Source organism: Petromyzon marinus, unplaced genomic scaffold, assembly GCF_048934315.1.
Source record: "Petromyzon marinus isolate PM22_M1 ecotype Great Lakes invasive population unplaced genomic scaffold, UKy_Petmar_22M1.pri1.0 PM_G_Scaffold_7, whole genome shotgun sequence".
Lineage (NCBI taxonomy): Eukaryota > Metazoa > Chordata > Hyperoartia > Petromyzontiformes > Petromyzontidae > Petromyzon > Petromyzon marinus.
In genome coordinates this window covers 3,275,224-3,288,473 of record NW_027423024.1, presented here as the reverse complement: position 1 = coordinate 3,288,473, position 13,250 = coordinate 3,275,224, and the positions used below count along the sequence as shown (strand labels likewise).

At 56.1% G+C, this 13,250-nt stretch overlaps 1 protein-coding gene across 3 annotated transcripts in view; it reads right to left on the bottom strand.

Moving 5' to 3' along the window:
- Positions 1-7,471: 7,471 nt before the first annotated feature.
- The window catches only part of LOC142920206 (coxsackievirus and adenovirus receptor homolog), a 56,003-nt gene continuing 50,224 nt past the window's right edge, over positions 7,472-13,250 (bottom strand). Inside the window, exon 7 of one of the 3 annotated variants that reach the window (XM_076062684.1) lies at positions 7,472-8,239. In XM_076062684.1, the coding sequence (XP_075918799.1) occupies positions 7,774-8,239 (466 nt within the window). In that variant the 3' untranslated portion in view covers positions 7,472-7,773. Of the gene's footprint in view, positions 8,240-8,550; positions 12,012-13,250 lie in introns of those variants that run through there. The other 2 variants (XM_076062685.1, XM_076062686.1) reach the window with 2 other exon arrangements.

The following is a 13,250-nucleotide window of genomic DNA, read 5'->3' as shown; positions in this document are numbered from 1 at the left end:
GTACCGGGGGTTGTAGTTGAGGAGTGTCACACGGTGGTTGTTGTTGTTGTTGTTTGACCATACCTCACCATGCTGGTGGGTGATTGATAAGGGAGCACATTGTCTCGCCTCTGGCCGAGTACGCGACCGGTATGGGTGCCGCTATCCACTGTCTACCATCTTTGGTCTTCCAAGGCTCTTGGCCACGCCTAGGCTGTACTCCGTTGAATATTTTTTTTAATACTTTAATTTATGCATGCAGAATGGACCTTGTTGAAATAACGGGGTTAAAATTGTACTCCACGATTGGCGGGTGGACTGATGGCACGGCGGTCGACATACTGCGGTTTAGACCCGTCAACCCGAGTTCCATTCCAGGCCATGGCTAACATCGGTGGCAAGTGATATCAGAACCGGTCCTGGGCCTCACTCCGTCAATCCCGCACTGGCCAGTAGTGTGGCGAAGATGGGCAAACAACCATAATACACATACTGTGGCAATGGCTTCGTCTAGCAGTGGCGTTAAATTACTATAGTTATTGAATAAAATATCTGAATGTCAATCTAGTGGCAATCCTTATTTGGGCAAAGCTACGCCCAGTGACTGCGGTTCATTAACAGAGACACAGAGAGAGACACAGATAGAGAGAGACACACAGCAACAACACAGAGAGAGACACAGATAGAAACACACAGCAACAACACAGAGACACAGAGAGAGAGACACAGATAGAGAGACACAGCAACAACACAGAGACACAGAGAGAGGCACACCACAGAGACACAGATAGAGAGAGACACAGCAATAACACAGAGACACAGATAGAGAGAGACACACAGCAACAACACAGAGACACAAAGAGAGAGACACAGCAACAACACAGATAGAGAAAGAGACACAGCAACAACACAGAGACACAGAGAGAGACACAGATAGAGAGAGACACACAGCAACAACACAGATAGAGAGAGACACACAGCAACAACACAGAGACACAGAGAGAGACACAAATAGAGAGAGACACACAACAACAACACAGAGACACAGATAGAGAGAGACACAGCAACAACACAGAGACACAGAGAGAGACACAGCAACACAGATAGAGAGACACAGCAACAACACAGATAGAGACACACAGCAACAACACAGAGACACAGAGAGAGACACAGCAACAACACAGATAGAGAGAGAGACACAGCAACAACACAGAGACACAGAGAGAGAGACACAGCAACAACACAGATAGAGAGACACAGCAACAACACAGAGACACAGAGAGAGAGACACAGCAACAACACAGATAGAGAGACACAGCAACAACACAGAGACACAGAGAGACACAGCAACAACACAGATAGAGAGAGAGAGACACAGCAACAACACAGAGACACAGAGAGAGAGACACAGCAACAACACAGAGACACAGATAAAGACACAGCAACAACACAGAGACACAGAGAGAGAGACACAGCACAGAGACACAAGAGAGAGACACAGCAACGACACAGATAGAGAGAGACACAGCAACAACACAGAGACACAGAGAGAGAGACAACACAGAGACGCACTTTGGCTGCTGAAGTCAAAACTGCGGAAATGAAGGACGCGCGGTACGGGAGGTGGATGGGGGAGAGAGTCGGGGTAGGGGGAGAGAGAGAGAGATGGGGAGAGATGGGGGAGCGCTGAACGAGAGAGAGGGGGGGTTATCTACTCACTTCCAGCGGAGATTTTACATTCTCCATCGCTACAACGGCAGATAAAAAAAAATTTCGTCAACTGAGAAGCGGAGGAGCAGATTCCACCACCACCACCGTCACCACCACCACCGCTGCTGTGCGTGTGGGGGTGGGGGTGTAACGTGTCAGTATTTAAATGTCTTAACCCAGCCACGTGCTGTGTTCAAAGTGCCTAGCTGGTGTGTCACGTGTCAGTATTTAAATGTCTTAGCCCAGCCACGTGCTGTGTTCAAAGTGCCTAGCGAGTGTGTCACGTGTCAGTATTTAAATGTCTTAGCCCAGCCACGTACTGTGTTCAAAGTGCCTAGCGGGTGTCACGTGTCAGTATTTGAATGTCTTAGCCCAGCCACGTGCTGTGTTCAAAGTACCTAGCTGGTGTGTCACGTGTCAGTATTTAAATGTCTTAGCCCAGCCACGTGCCTCCACTTAGCACCTTAATTAACTGAGTGGTTAATTGCTTTAGCGGGTGGCGCGTGAGTATTTAAATGGTTTAGCCCAGCCACGTGCCTCCACTTAGCACCTTAATTAATTGAGTGGTTAATTGCTTTAGCCAGGTGTGGTGGTGTGTATATAAAATCTCCTCTTGAAATCACGCGATACCCTCCACCCCATTATTTTGGCCAAGTGTAAGAAATACAATTTTCATGACTGCAGGAATTCATTTTCTTGGTGTTGGGATCGAAACGTCGTAGTTAATTTTATTTCCTTTGAAACCTTTATCCGTGACTTTACCGAATGACCCAAAGTCGCGTGACGTCATTTATGGACGTCCCCTTAATTATTATTTTTGTATAGAGGATTTTACCACGGTCAAGTCGTGCGTGAATGAAATGATCATTATTGCTGGGTTCCCAATCACTCCGTGTTCACACCTCGTTCACACCTCGTCACGCTGTGTGTGTGTTACACCTCGTCACACACTGTGTGATCACACCTCGTTACAATGTGTGTTCACACCTCGTCACACTGTGTGTGTGTTCACACCTCGTCACACTGTGTGTGTTCACACCTCGTTACAATGTGTGTGTTCACACCTCGTCACACTGTGTGTTCACACCTCGTCACACTGTGTGTGTGTTCACACCTCGTCACACTGTGTGTGTGTTCACACCTCGTCACACTGTGTGTGTGTTCACACCTCGTCACACACTGTGTGATCACACCTCGTTACAATGTGTGTTCACAGCTCGTCACACTGTGTGTGTGTTACACCTCGTCACACTGTGTGTGTTCACACCTCGTCACACTGTGTGTGTGTGTTACACCTCGTCACACTGTGTGTGTTACACCTCGTCACACTGTGTGTGTTCACACCTCGTCACACTGTGTGTGTTCACACCTCGTCACACTATGTGTTCACACCTCGTCACGCTGTGTGTGTGTTCACACCTCGTCACACTGTGTGTGTTCACACCTCGTCACACTGTGTGTGTTCACACCTCGTCACACTGTGTGTGTGTTCACACCTCGTCACACTGTGTGTGTGTTCACACCTCGTCACACTGTGTGTTCACACCTCGTCACACTGTGTGTTCACACCTCGTCACGCTTTGTGTGTTCACACCTCGTCACGCTGTGTGTGTTCACACCTCGTCACACTGTGTGTGCGTGTTCACACCTCGTCACACTGTGTGTGTGTTCACACCTCGTCACGGTGTGTGTTCACACCTCGTCACACGCTGTGTGTGTTCACACCTCATCACACACTGTGTGTGTTCACACCTCGTCACACTGTGCGTGTTCACACCTCATCACACACTGTGCGTGTTCACACCTCGTCACACTGTGTGTGTTCACACCTCGTCACGCTGTGCTTGTTCACACCTCGTCACGCTGTGTGTGTTCACACCTCGTCACACTGTGTGTGTGTTCACACCTCGTCACGCTGTGTGTGTTCACACCTCGTCACACTGTGTGTGTTCACACCTCGTCACGCTTTGTGTGTTCACACCTCGTCACGCTGTGTGTGTTCACACCTCGTCACACTGTGTGTGCGTGTTCACACCTCGTCACACTGTGTGTGTTCACACCTCGTCACGGTGTGTGTTCACACCTCGTCACACGCTGTGTGTGTTCACACCTCATCACACACTGTGTGTGTTCACACCTCGTCACACTGTGCGTGTTCACACCTCATCACACACTGTGCGTGTTCACACCTCGTCACGCTGTGTGTGTTCACACCTCGTCACGCTGTGTGTGTTCACACCTCGTCACGCTGTGCTTGTTCACACCTCGTCACGCTGTGTGTGTTCACACCTCGTCACACTGTGTGTGTGTTCACACCTCGTCACGCTGTGTGTGTTCACACCTCGTCACACTGTGTGTGTGTGTTCACACCTCGTCACGCTGTGTGTGTTCACACCTCGTCACACTGTGTGTTCACACCTCGTCACGCTGTGTGTGTTCACACCTCGTCACGCTGTGTGTTCACACCTCGTCACACTGTGTGTGTGTTCACACCTCGTCACGCTGTGTGTGTTCACACCTCGTCACACTGTGTGTGTGTTCACACCTCGTCACGCTGTGTGTGTTCACACCTCGTCACACTGTGTGTTCACACCTCGTCACGCTGTGTGTGTTCACACCTCGTCACGCTGTGTGTTCACACCTCGTCACACTGTGTGTGTGTTCACACCTCGTCATGCTGTGTGTGTTCACACCTCGTCACGCTGTGTGTGTGTTCACACCTCGTCACGCTGTGTGTGTTCACACCTCGTCACACGCAGTGTGTGTTCACACCTCGTCACACTGTGTGTGTCCACATCTCGTCACACTGTGTGTTCACACCTCGTCACACTGTGTGTGTTCACACCTCGTCACACTGTGTGTGCGTGTTCACACCTCGTCACGCTGTGTGTGTGTTCACACCTCGTCACGCTGTGCATGTTCACACCTCGTCACGCTGTGCATGTTCACACCTCGTCACGCTGTGCATGTTCACACCTCGTCATGCTGTGTGTGTTCACACCTCGTCACGCTGTGTGTGTGTGTTCACACCTCGTCACGCTGTGTGTGTTCACACCTCGTCACAGGCTGTGTGTGTTCACACCTCGTCACACTGTGTGTGTCCACACCTCGTCACACTGTGTGTTCACACCTCGTCACACTGTGTGTGTTCACACCTCGTCACACTGTGTGTGCGTGTTCACACCTCGTCATGCTGTGTGTGTGTTCACACCTCGTCATGCTGTGCATGTTCACACCTCGTCACGCTGTGCATGTTCACACCTCGTCACGCTGTGTGTTCACACCTCGTCACGCTTTGTGTGTTCACACCTCGTCACGCTGTGTGTGTTAACACCTCGTCACGGTGTGTGTTCACACCTCGTCACACGCTGTGTGTGTTCACACCTCGTCACACACTGTGTGTGTTCACACCTCGTCACACTGTGCGTGTTCCCACCTCATCACACACTGTGCGTGTTCACACCTCGTCACGCTGTGTGTGTTCACACCTCGTCACGCTGTGCTTGTTCACACCTCGTCACGCTGTGTGTGTTCACACCTCGTCACGCTGTGTGTGTTCACACCTCGTCACGCTGTGCTTGTTCACACCTCGTCACGCTGTGTGTGTGTGTTCACACCTCGTCACGCTGTGCATGTTCACACCTCGTCACGCTGTGTGTGTGTTCACACCTCGTCACGCTGTGTGTGCTCACACCTCGTCACACTGTGTGTGTGTTCACACCTCGTCATGCTGTGTGTGTTCACACCTCGTCACACTGTGTGTGTGTTCACACCTCGTAAAGCTGTGTGTGTTCACACCTCGTCACGCTGTGTGTGTTCACACCTCGTCACATTGTGTGTGTGTTCACACCTCGTCATGCTGTGTGTGATCACACCTCGTCACACGCTGTGTGTGTTCACACCTCGTCACACTGTGTGTGATCACACCTCGTCACACGCTGTGCTTGTTCACACCTCGTCACGCTGTGTGTGTGTTCACACCTCGTCACACTGTGTGTTCACACCTCGTCACACTGTGTGTGTGTTCACACCTCGTCACACTGTGTGTGTTCACACCTCGTCACACTGTGTGTGTTCACACCTCGTCACACTGTGTGTGTTCACACCTCGTCACGCTGTGTGTGTTCACACCTCGTCACGCTGTGTGTGTTCACACCTCGTCACGCTGTGTGTGTTCACACCTCGTCACACTGTGTGTGATCACACCTCGTCACACGCTGTGCTTGTTCACACCTCGTCACGCTGTGTGTGTGTGTGTTCACACCTCGTCACACTGTGTGTTCACACCTCGTCACACTGTGTGTGTTCACACCTCGTCACACTGTGTGTGTTCACACCTCGTCACGCTGTGTGTGTGACGAGGTGTTCTGGCTGTGGTGGGTGAGGCAGGGCGGGGCCAGGCACACACAAACACAAAGACAAAGATTCCCCACTGTGTAGCCTGTAACAGACTGTAGGGGCAAGTGTTGTTAGCGAGTAGCAGCACCTATGAGGGCTACCGGCACTGTGGCACACGAGGGGGTGGGTGGTCAGCACCACGCCCGGCCGCCTTTGTCTCCCTCCTGGCGATGTTTACTACACACCGCACCAGGTACTCATTTGAGGTGCGGTGGGTGGTGGTCATGGTGGCGGTAGCGGTGGTGGCAGTGGTGGTGGTGTTGGTGGTGGTGCCGGTGGTGGTGGTGGCGGTGGTGGCGGTGGTGGTGGTGGTAGTGGCGGTGGTGGACGTGGTGGTGGTGGTGGTGGCGGTGGTGGTGGTCGTGGTGGCGGTGTTGGTGGTGGCGGTGGTGGTGGTGGCGGTGGTGGTGGCGGTGGTGGCAGTGGTGGTGGCAGTGGTGGTGGTGGCGGTGGTGGCAGTGGTGGTGGCAGTGGTGGTGGTGGCAGTGGTGGCAGTGGTGGTGGCAGTGGCAGTGGTGGTGGTGGCAGTGGTGGTGGCAGTGGTGGTGGTGGTGGCGGTGGCGGTGGTGGCAGTGGTGGTGGCGGTGGTGGCGGTGGTCATGGTGGTGGCAGTGGCGGTGGTGGCAGTGGTGGTGGTGGTGGCGGTGGTGGCAGTGGCGGTGGTGGCAGTGGTGGTGATGGTGGTGGTGGCAGTGGTGGTGGTGGCAGTGGTGGTGGTGCGTGTTCACACACTAGGGGGCAGTGGGGGTGGTCTGACTTAGTCCACTAGGGGGCAGTGGGGTGGTGTCTGACTTAGTCCACTAGGGGGCAGTGGGGGTGGTGTCTGACTTAGTCCACTAGGGGGCAGTGGGGTGGTGTCTGACTTAGTCCACTAGGGGGCAGTGGGGGTGGTGTCTGACTTAGTCCACTAGGGGGAGGTGGGGGTGGTGTCTGACTTAGTCCACTAGGGGGCAGTGGGGGTGGTGTCTGACTTAGTCCACTAGGGGGCAGTGGGGGTGGTGTCTGACTTAGTCCACTAGGGGGCGGTGGGGCGCCACCCCACCAGGCAGCTGGACATGAGAATGATTTTTCATTTAAAAAAGACTTTGCTATAGGTAACATTTTGAGTAGTTCGTATAAGAAACCGCCGCTGCAACGCCGCGCGGTCTGATTTGTGCCTCGTGGGAGGTCTCGAGACCTTTCGCCGTGGGGTTTATATCTTGCAGAACTAACGGACAACCTGAAGTGGCATCACCCTGTGTTTGGGCCGAAACGTCGTGAGAATTTTATTGTTATTTTATTATTTTATCAATTTATTATTTTATTCTCATTCTACGTGGTGGTGACTTTACCGAAAGAACCAAAGAAGATGAATCCTTGCAGTCACGAAAGCTTTAAATCGGAATTTAATGTTTGTTTGTGTTTTTTAATCACGAGTATGTTTGTTCTGTTCTGTATGTACATGGACACAGTTCAACATTCAAAGCATCACAAGGGACAATATCCTCTAAATGCGATGGGTTTTATTCCGCTGTTTGGCCACTACTTAGACCACTTCGAGTCGCACCTTGGCACAGCAATGAGCAATGTCACCCGATTCTACCAAATGCGGTGTCCAACGTTTTGGCCCACGTGCCGTCGTCAGGTGCCGCCAGCCCACGTGACCGTCTGTTGTGACGAGAATGTCGACCCGACTGTCGGTGGCACTCACTGTCGCCCCGTGCCCCTGCTGGACGTCTTTGGGGGGAAAAAATTAATGATTGGGTGAGTGAGTGGGTGAGTGGATGGGTGAGTGAGCGGGTGAGCGGGTGAGTAAGCGGGTGAGTGAGTAGGTGGGTGGGTGAGTGGGTGAGTGAGTGGGTGGGTGAGTGGGTGGTTGGGTAAGTGAGTGGGTGAGTGGATGGGTGAGTGAGCGGGTGAGTGAGCGGGTGAGTGAGCGGGTGAGTGGGTGAGTGAGTGGTTGGGTGAGTGAGTGGATGGCTGAGTGAGCGGGTGAGTTAGTGAGTGGGTGAGCGGGTGAGTTAGTGAGTGGAACTCGAGCCCGCCCGCCCGCCTGCCCGCCCACACGCCCGCACGCACGACCCTCCCCTGTATGTCCAGTGTGTCCGGCCTTCCACCCCGCTGGCCGGCGCGCCGTTGAATTTGGCCGCTCGTCGCTCGTCGACTCGATGGGCTACGAGGTCACGGAGAGGGAGGAGGAGGAGAAACAGAGAAGGGCGGGCGGGCGGCGAAGAGAAAGGAAGATAGCGCGTGAGTCTGTGACGCGGGTCGCTCCACGCGCAGCGAGCACGCGCGGAGACACAGAGAGACACGAAGAGACACGCGGAGACACGGAGAGACACGGAGAGACACGGAGAGACAGGGAGAGACGCGGAGAGACACGGAGAGACGTGGAGAGACAAGGACACGGAGAGATACGCAGAGAGACACGCGGAGATACAGAGAGACACGGAGAGACACAGAGAGACACGGAGAGACACGGGACGGCCTTGAGGGTTTTATTGGTGATTCTTGGTCCTTTCGATGAAGTAACGGTAGATAGAAAATAAAAACGCGGCAAAAATTAGATAGTAAAAATGTTAAATAATCACTGGGAAAATAACATAAGCCAAAAAAGCCCACGACGTTTCGATGGCAACACGAGCGGCCTTCATCAGGCGGAGAGAATAGTTGTTGTTAGTGTGAGAGCTGTACAGAGCAGCACACGAGGCGTGGCGGGGTGGGGGGCGACGTTGGGGGGCGGTGAGGAACGGCAGACGCCGGATTAACCCACTCACCGGCACGGCGACGGCCTCACCACTGGCACACACACAGAGAGAACAGCTCACCACTGACACACAGAGAGAACAGCTCACCCCTGGCACACAGAGAGAACAGCTCACCACTAGCACACAGAGAACAGCTCACCACTGGCACACAGAGAGAGAACAACTCACAACTAGCACACACAGAGAACAGCTCACCACTGGCACAGCGATAGAACAGCTCACTACTGGTACACAGAGAGAACAGCTCACCACTGGCACACACAGAGAACAGCTCATCACTGGCACACAGAGAGAACAGCTCACCACTGACACACAGAAAGAACAGCTCACTACTGGCACACACAGAGAGAGAGAACAGCTCACCACTGGCACAGAGAGAACAGCTCACCACTGGCACACACAAAGAGAACAGCTCACCACTGGCACAGAGAGAACAGCTCACCACTGGGACACAGAGAGAGAACAGCTCACCACTGACACACAGAGAGAACAGCTCACCACTGGCACACAGAGAGAACAGCTCACCACTGGCACACACAGAGAGAACAGCTCACCACTGGCACAGAGAGAGAACAGCTCACCACTGCCACACAGAGAGAACAGCTCACCACTGGCACACAGAGAGAGAACAGCTCACCACTGGCACACAGAGAGAACAGCTCACCACTGGCACACAGAGAGAATAGCTCACCACTAGCCCACAAAGTTGCTCACCACTGCCAACCCAGCCAAAAGTGGACAGATTCCACACATCTAGTCCTGGTGCTACCCCACACACAAAGACCCCCAGTGTAGCGAGCAGCACCTACGAAGGCCGGCACAGAACAAGAGGGGGTGGGTGGCCGGCACCACGCCCGGCTGCCTTTGTCTCCCTCGAGGCCGATGTATACACACTGCACCAGGTTACTCATGTAAGGCTAAGTCGACCTAGGGGGTTGCCCGGGACCGGATGACAACAAATCGTCGCCGGTGCCGGTGGCCGTGAGCGGGAAGTGAACTGTGGGTCGCCGGGTTCGCAGTGCAGCGTGGCGCTAACCGCTGCGCCACCGCTCCGCACCTCCGGTTAGCGCACGGCCGGCTACGTACAAGGAACGAAACTGGTGGACTGCTCCACAAGTCTGGCTGTCGACCTGATGAAGCCGGTTGTAATTACTGGCGAAACGTCACGGCACTCGGATTGTAAATGTTGTGGCTTGGCTCTGCCCCTCCCCCAGTAGGGATGTGGAATCTCCACCACCGACTGTGCACCCCACACACCACTTGTTTTGAGCGTTGACACGGAATACATTTTTTTGCAAATTTCCGCGTAAAAATTTAATGACGTCAACTAAAACAACGAAACGAATAGACGACTGTGCACAATCAAACACGCGCACAACCGGTGACGAATTTTGCCACGTTCTGTTGACGTTGACAACCCTTGCTCGTCGGCTGCGTCCGGTGGTTGGCGGGTCTTTCACGACGCGTTTAAATATTCACGCCGTCTAACCCCCAAAACACCTCCGTTGCGGATGATATCGGTCGTGAAAGCCTCCTAAAGGAACCCGTTGACTTTGACCCACCGCCGTGACCCACCGTGTTCTGGGTTCAACACGAAAGGAAAAAGCGTCACTGTGTGTGACGCCCAGAGGCTTCGCCCGAGGCAAGGCCGGTGAACTTCCAGACCACAAGAGGCAACTCACCCCCCCAGCCTCCCCCCTTCTCTATTCAATGCGGGTTCCTCCCACCCCCTCAGCTCGACACGAAACTCCACAGCAACACGGCAAGTTGCAGAACGTGCACCGTCACGGTGTAGAACGTGACACTGTCACTGTGTACACCGTCACCACCGTCACGGTGTACAACGTGCACCGTCACCGTGTAGAACGTGCACCGTCACCACCGTCACGGTGTACAACGTGCACTGTCACGGTGTAGAGCGTGACACCGTCACGGTGTAGAACGTGCACCGTCACCACCGTCACGGTGTAGAACGTGCACCGTCACCACCGTCACGGTGTAGAGCGTGCACCATCACCACCGTCACGGTGTACAACGTGCACCGTCACCGTGTACAACGTGTCCCGTCGCTACGCGCCTGTTATACCGCGGAATGCGGCGCCGTTGCCGGGAGCGTGCCGACCACCGCCGCCCGCTTGCGATGCCGCGCCGAGCGAGCGAATCGACGGGGCTCAACGTTGGACTCGCGAACCAAATTTTGGGCTCGCCAACAAAGCGACTTCGGGAACGGCCCCTCTGGAACCCAAACTCGCTTGCGAGCGGACGGAGTCACCCGCGACAAGCCAATTGCAGCCTCGCGAAGGCCGGAAACCCCCTCGCCGTGCCCCGCCCACCCCAACAGGCCACGCCCCCCTCGTCTGCCGCACGGCGGTTTGGCTCGCGATAAGCCGCGGGGTAAAATTGTGCAAATTATTTATTTATTTTTTAAAGCAAAAATCGACAGATTTTAAGATTCGATTCTCTAATCCGGAACCCCCCCGACACTGAACAAACCTTTCGCCCAACTCGCTCGCCCGCCCGCCCTGCCGATTCCACCATCGACCGATCACGCGTCGGGGTGGAGGGGGAGGCGGGCGAGAGAGGCGCGCGGCACGTTCGCCGCTGGGAGCTACGCGCTGACAAAATTGAAATCGTGATCGCACGTCTAACCGGAACCGCCACCACCCCCACCGCTACCCACTCTCCCTCTCTCTCTCTCCGGATTACCGTTCGGCGATTCGCGGCGGCGACGACGTTCACCGCCTGACGCGTCGTTCCGCCTTCGTTTGAAACGTCGCTTTCGTTTACCGGGTCCGCGACGCGACGCCAACGGAGGGCTCCCGACGCCGCCGATTCAATCGGGCTTCGGGGGTCTCTCGCTCGCCGTCCCACAAGCCCCCCCCCACCCCCGCCCCCCCCCCTCCGAGAACCGGGAGCGAGCCGAGAGGTCGCCGCCGCACGACGGAACGGCGACGCTCTCACGGGCCGCTCTCCCCCCCCCTCGCGCCGGAGGAGGCCCCGGCCCCCGCGCGGCCCTCCGCTCGCCCGTGGGGCGACCCGCCCGGGGCCCGGCGGAGCGCCGGGAGGCCGTCGGGGGGCGCCGGTGCCGGGAGGCCGACGGAGGTGCCGGTGCCGGGCGGGTCGCGGGTCGCGGGCGTGGGCGGGCGGCACATCGACACGGGGGGGCAGTCGTCAATCCTGCGGTGGGTGGTGAGGGAGGTGAGGGAGGTGAGGGAGGTGAGGGAGGGAGGTGAGGGAGGTGAGGGAGGTGAGGGAGGTGAGGGAGGGAGGTGAGGGAGGTGAGGTGAGGGAGGGAGGTCAGGGAGGTGAGGGAGGTGAGGTGAGGTGAGGTGAGGGAGGTGAGGGAGGTGAGGGAGGGAGGTGAGGTGAGGGAGGTGAGGGAGGGAGGTGAGAGAGGTGAGGTGAGGGAGGGAGGGAGGGAGGGAGGGAGGTGAGGTGAGGGAGGTGAGGGAGGTGAGGGAGGTGAGGGAGGGAGGTGAGGGAGGTGAGGGAGGTGAGGGAGGTGAGGTGAGGTGAGGTGAGGGAGGTGAGGGAGGTGAGGGAGGTGAGGGAGGGAGGTGAGGTGAGGGAGGTGAGGGAGGGAGGTGAGAGAGGTGAGGTGAGGGAGGGAGGGAGGGAGGGAGGTGAGGTGAGGGAGGTGAGGGAGGTGAGGGAGGTGAGGGAGGGAGGTGAGGGAGGTGAGGGAGGTGAGGGAGGTGAGAGAGGGAGGTGAGGGAGGTGAGGGAGGGAGGTGAGAGAGGTGAGGTGAGGTGAGGGAGGGAGGTGAGGGAGGTGAGGGAGGGAGGTGAGGGAGGTGAGGGAGGTGAGGTGAGGGAGGTGAGGGAGGTGAGGGAGGTGAGGGAGGTGAGGGAGGAAGGTGAGGTGAGGGAGATGAGAGAGGGAGGTGAGGGAGGTGAGGGAGGGAGGTGAGGGAGGTGAGGGAGGTGAGGGAGGTGAGAGAGGGAGGTGAGGGAGGTGAGGGAGGGAGGTGAGAGAGGTGAGGTGATGTGAGGGAGGGAGGTGAGGGAGGTGAGGGAGGGAGGTGAGGGAGGTGAGGGAGGTGAGGTGAGGGAGGTGAGGGAGGTGAGGTGAGGGAGGTGAGGGAGGTGAGGGAGGTGAGGGAGGAAGGTGAGGTGAGGGAGGTGAGAGAGGGAGGTGAGGGAGGTGAGGGAGGTGAGGGAGGGGGTGAGGGAGGTGAGGGAGGTGAGGGAGGGAGGTGAGGGAGGTGAGGGAGGTGAGGGAGGGGAGGTGAGGGAGGTGAGGGGAGGTGAGGTGAGGGAGGGGAGGTGAGGGAGGTGAGGGAGGTGAGGGAGGTGAGGGAGGTGAGGGAGGCAGGTGAGGGAGGTGAGGTGAGGTGAGGGAGGGGAGGTGAGGGAGGTGAGGGAGGGAGGTGAGGTGAGGAGGTGAGGGAGGGAGGTGAGGGAGGTGAGGGAGGGA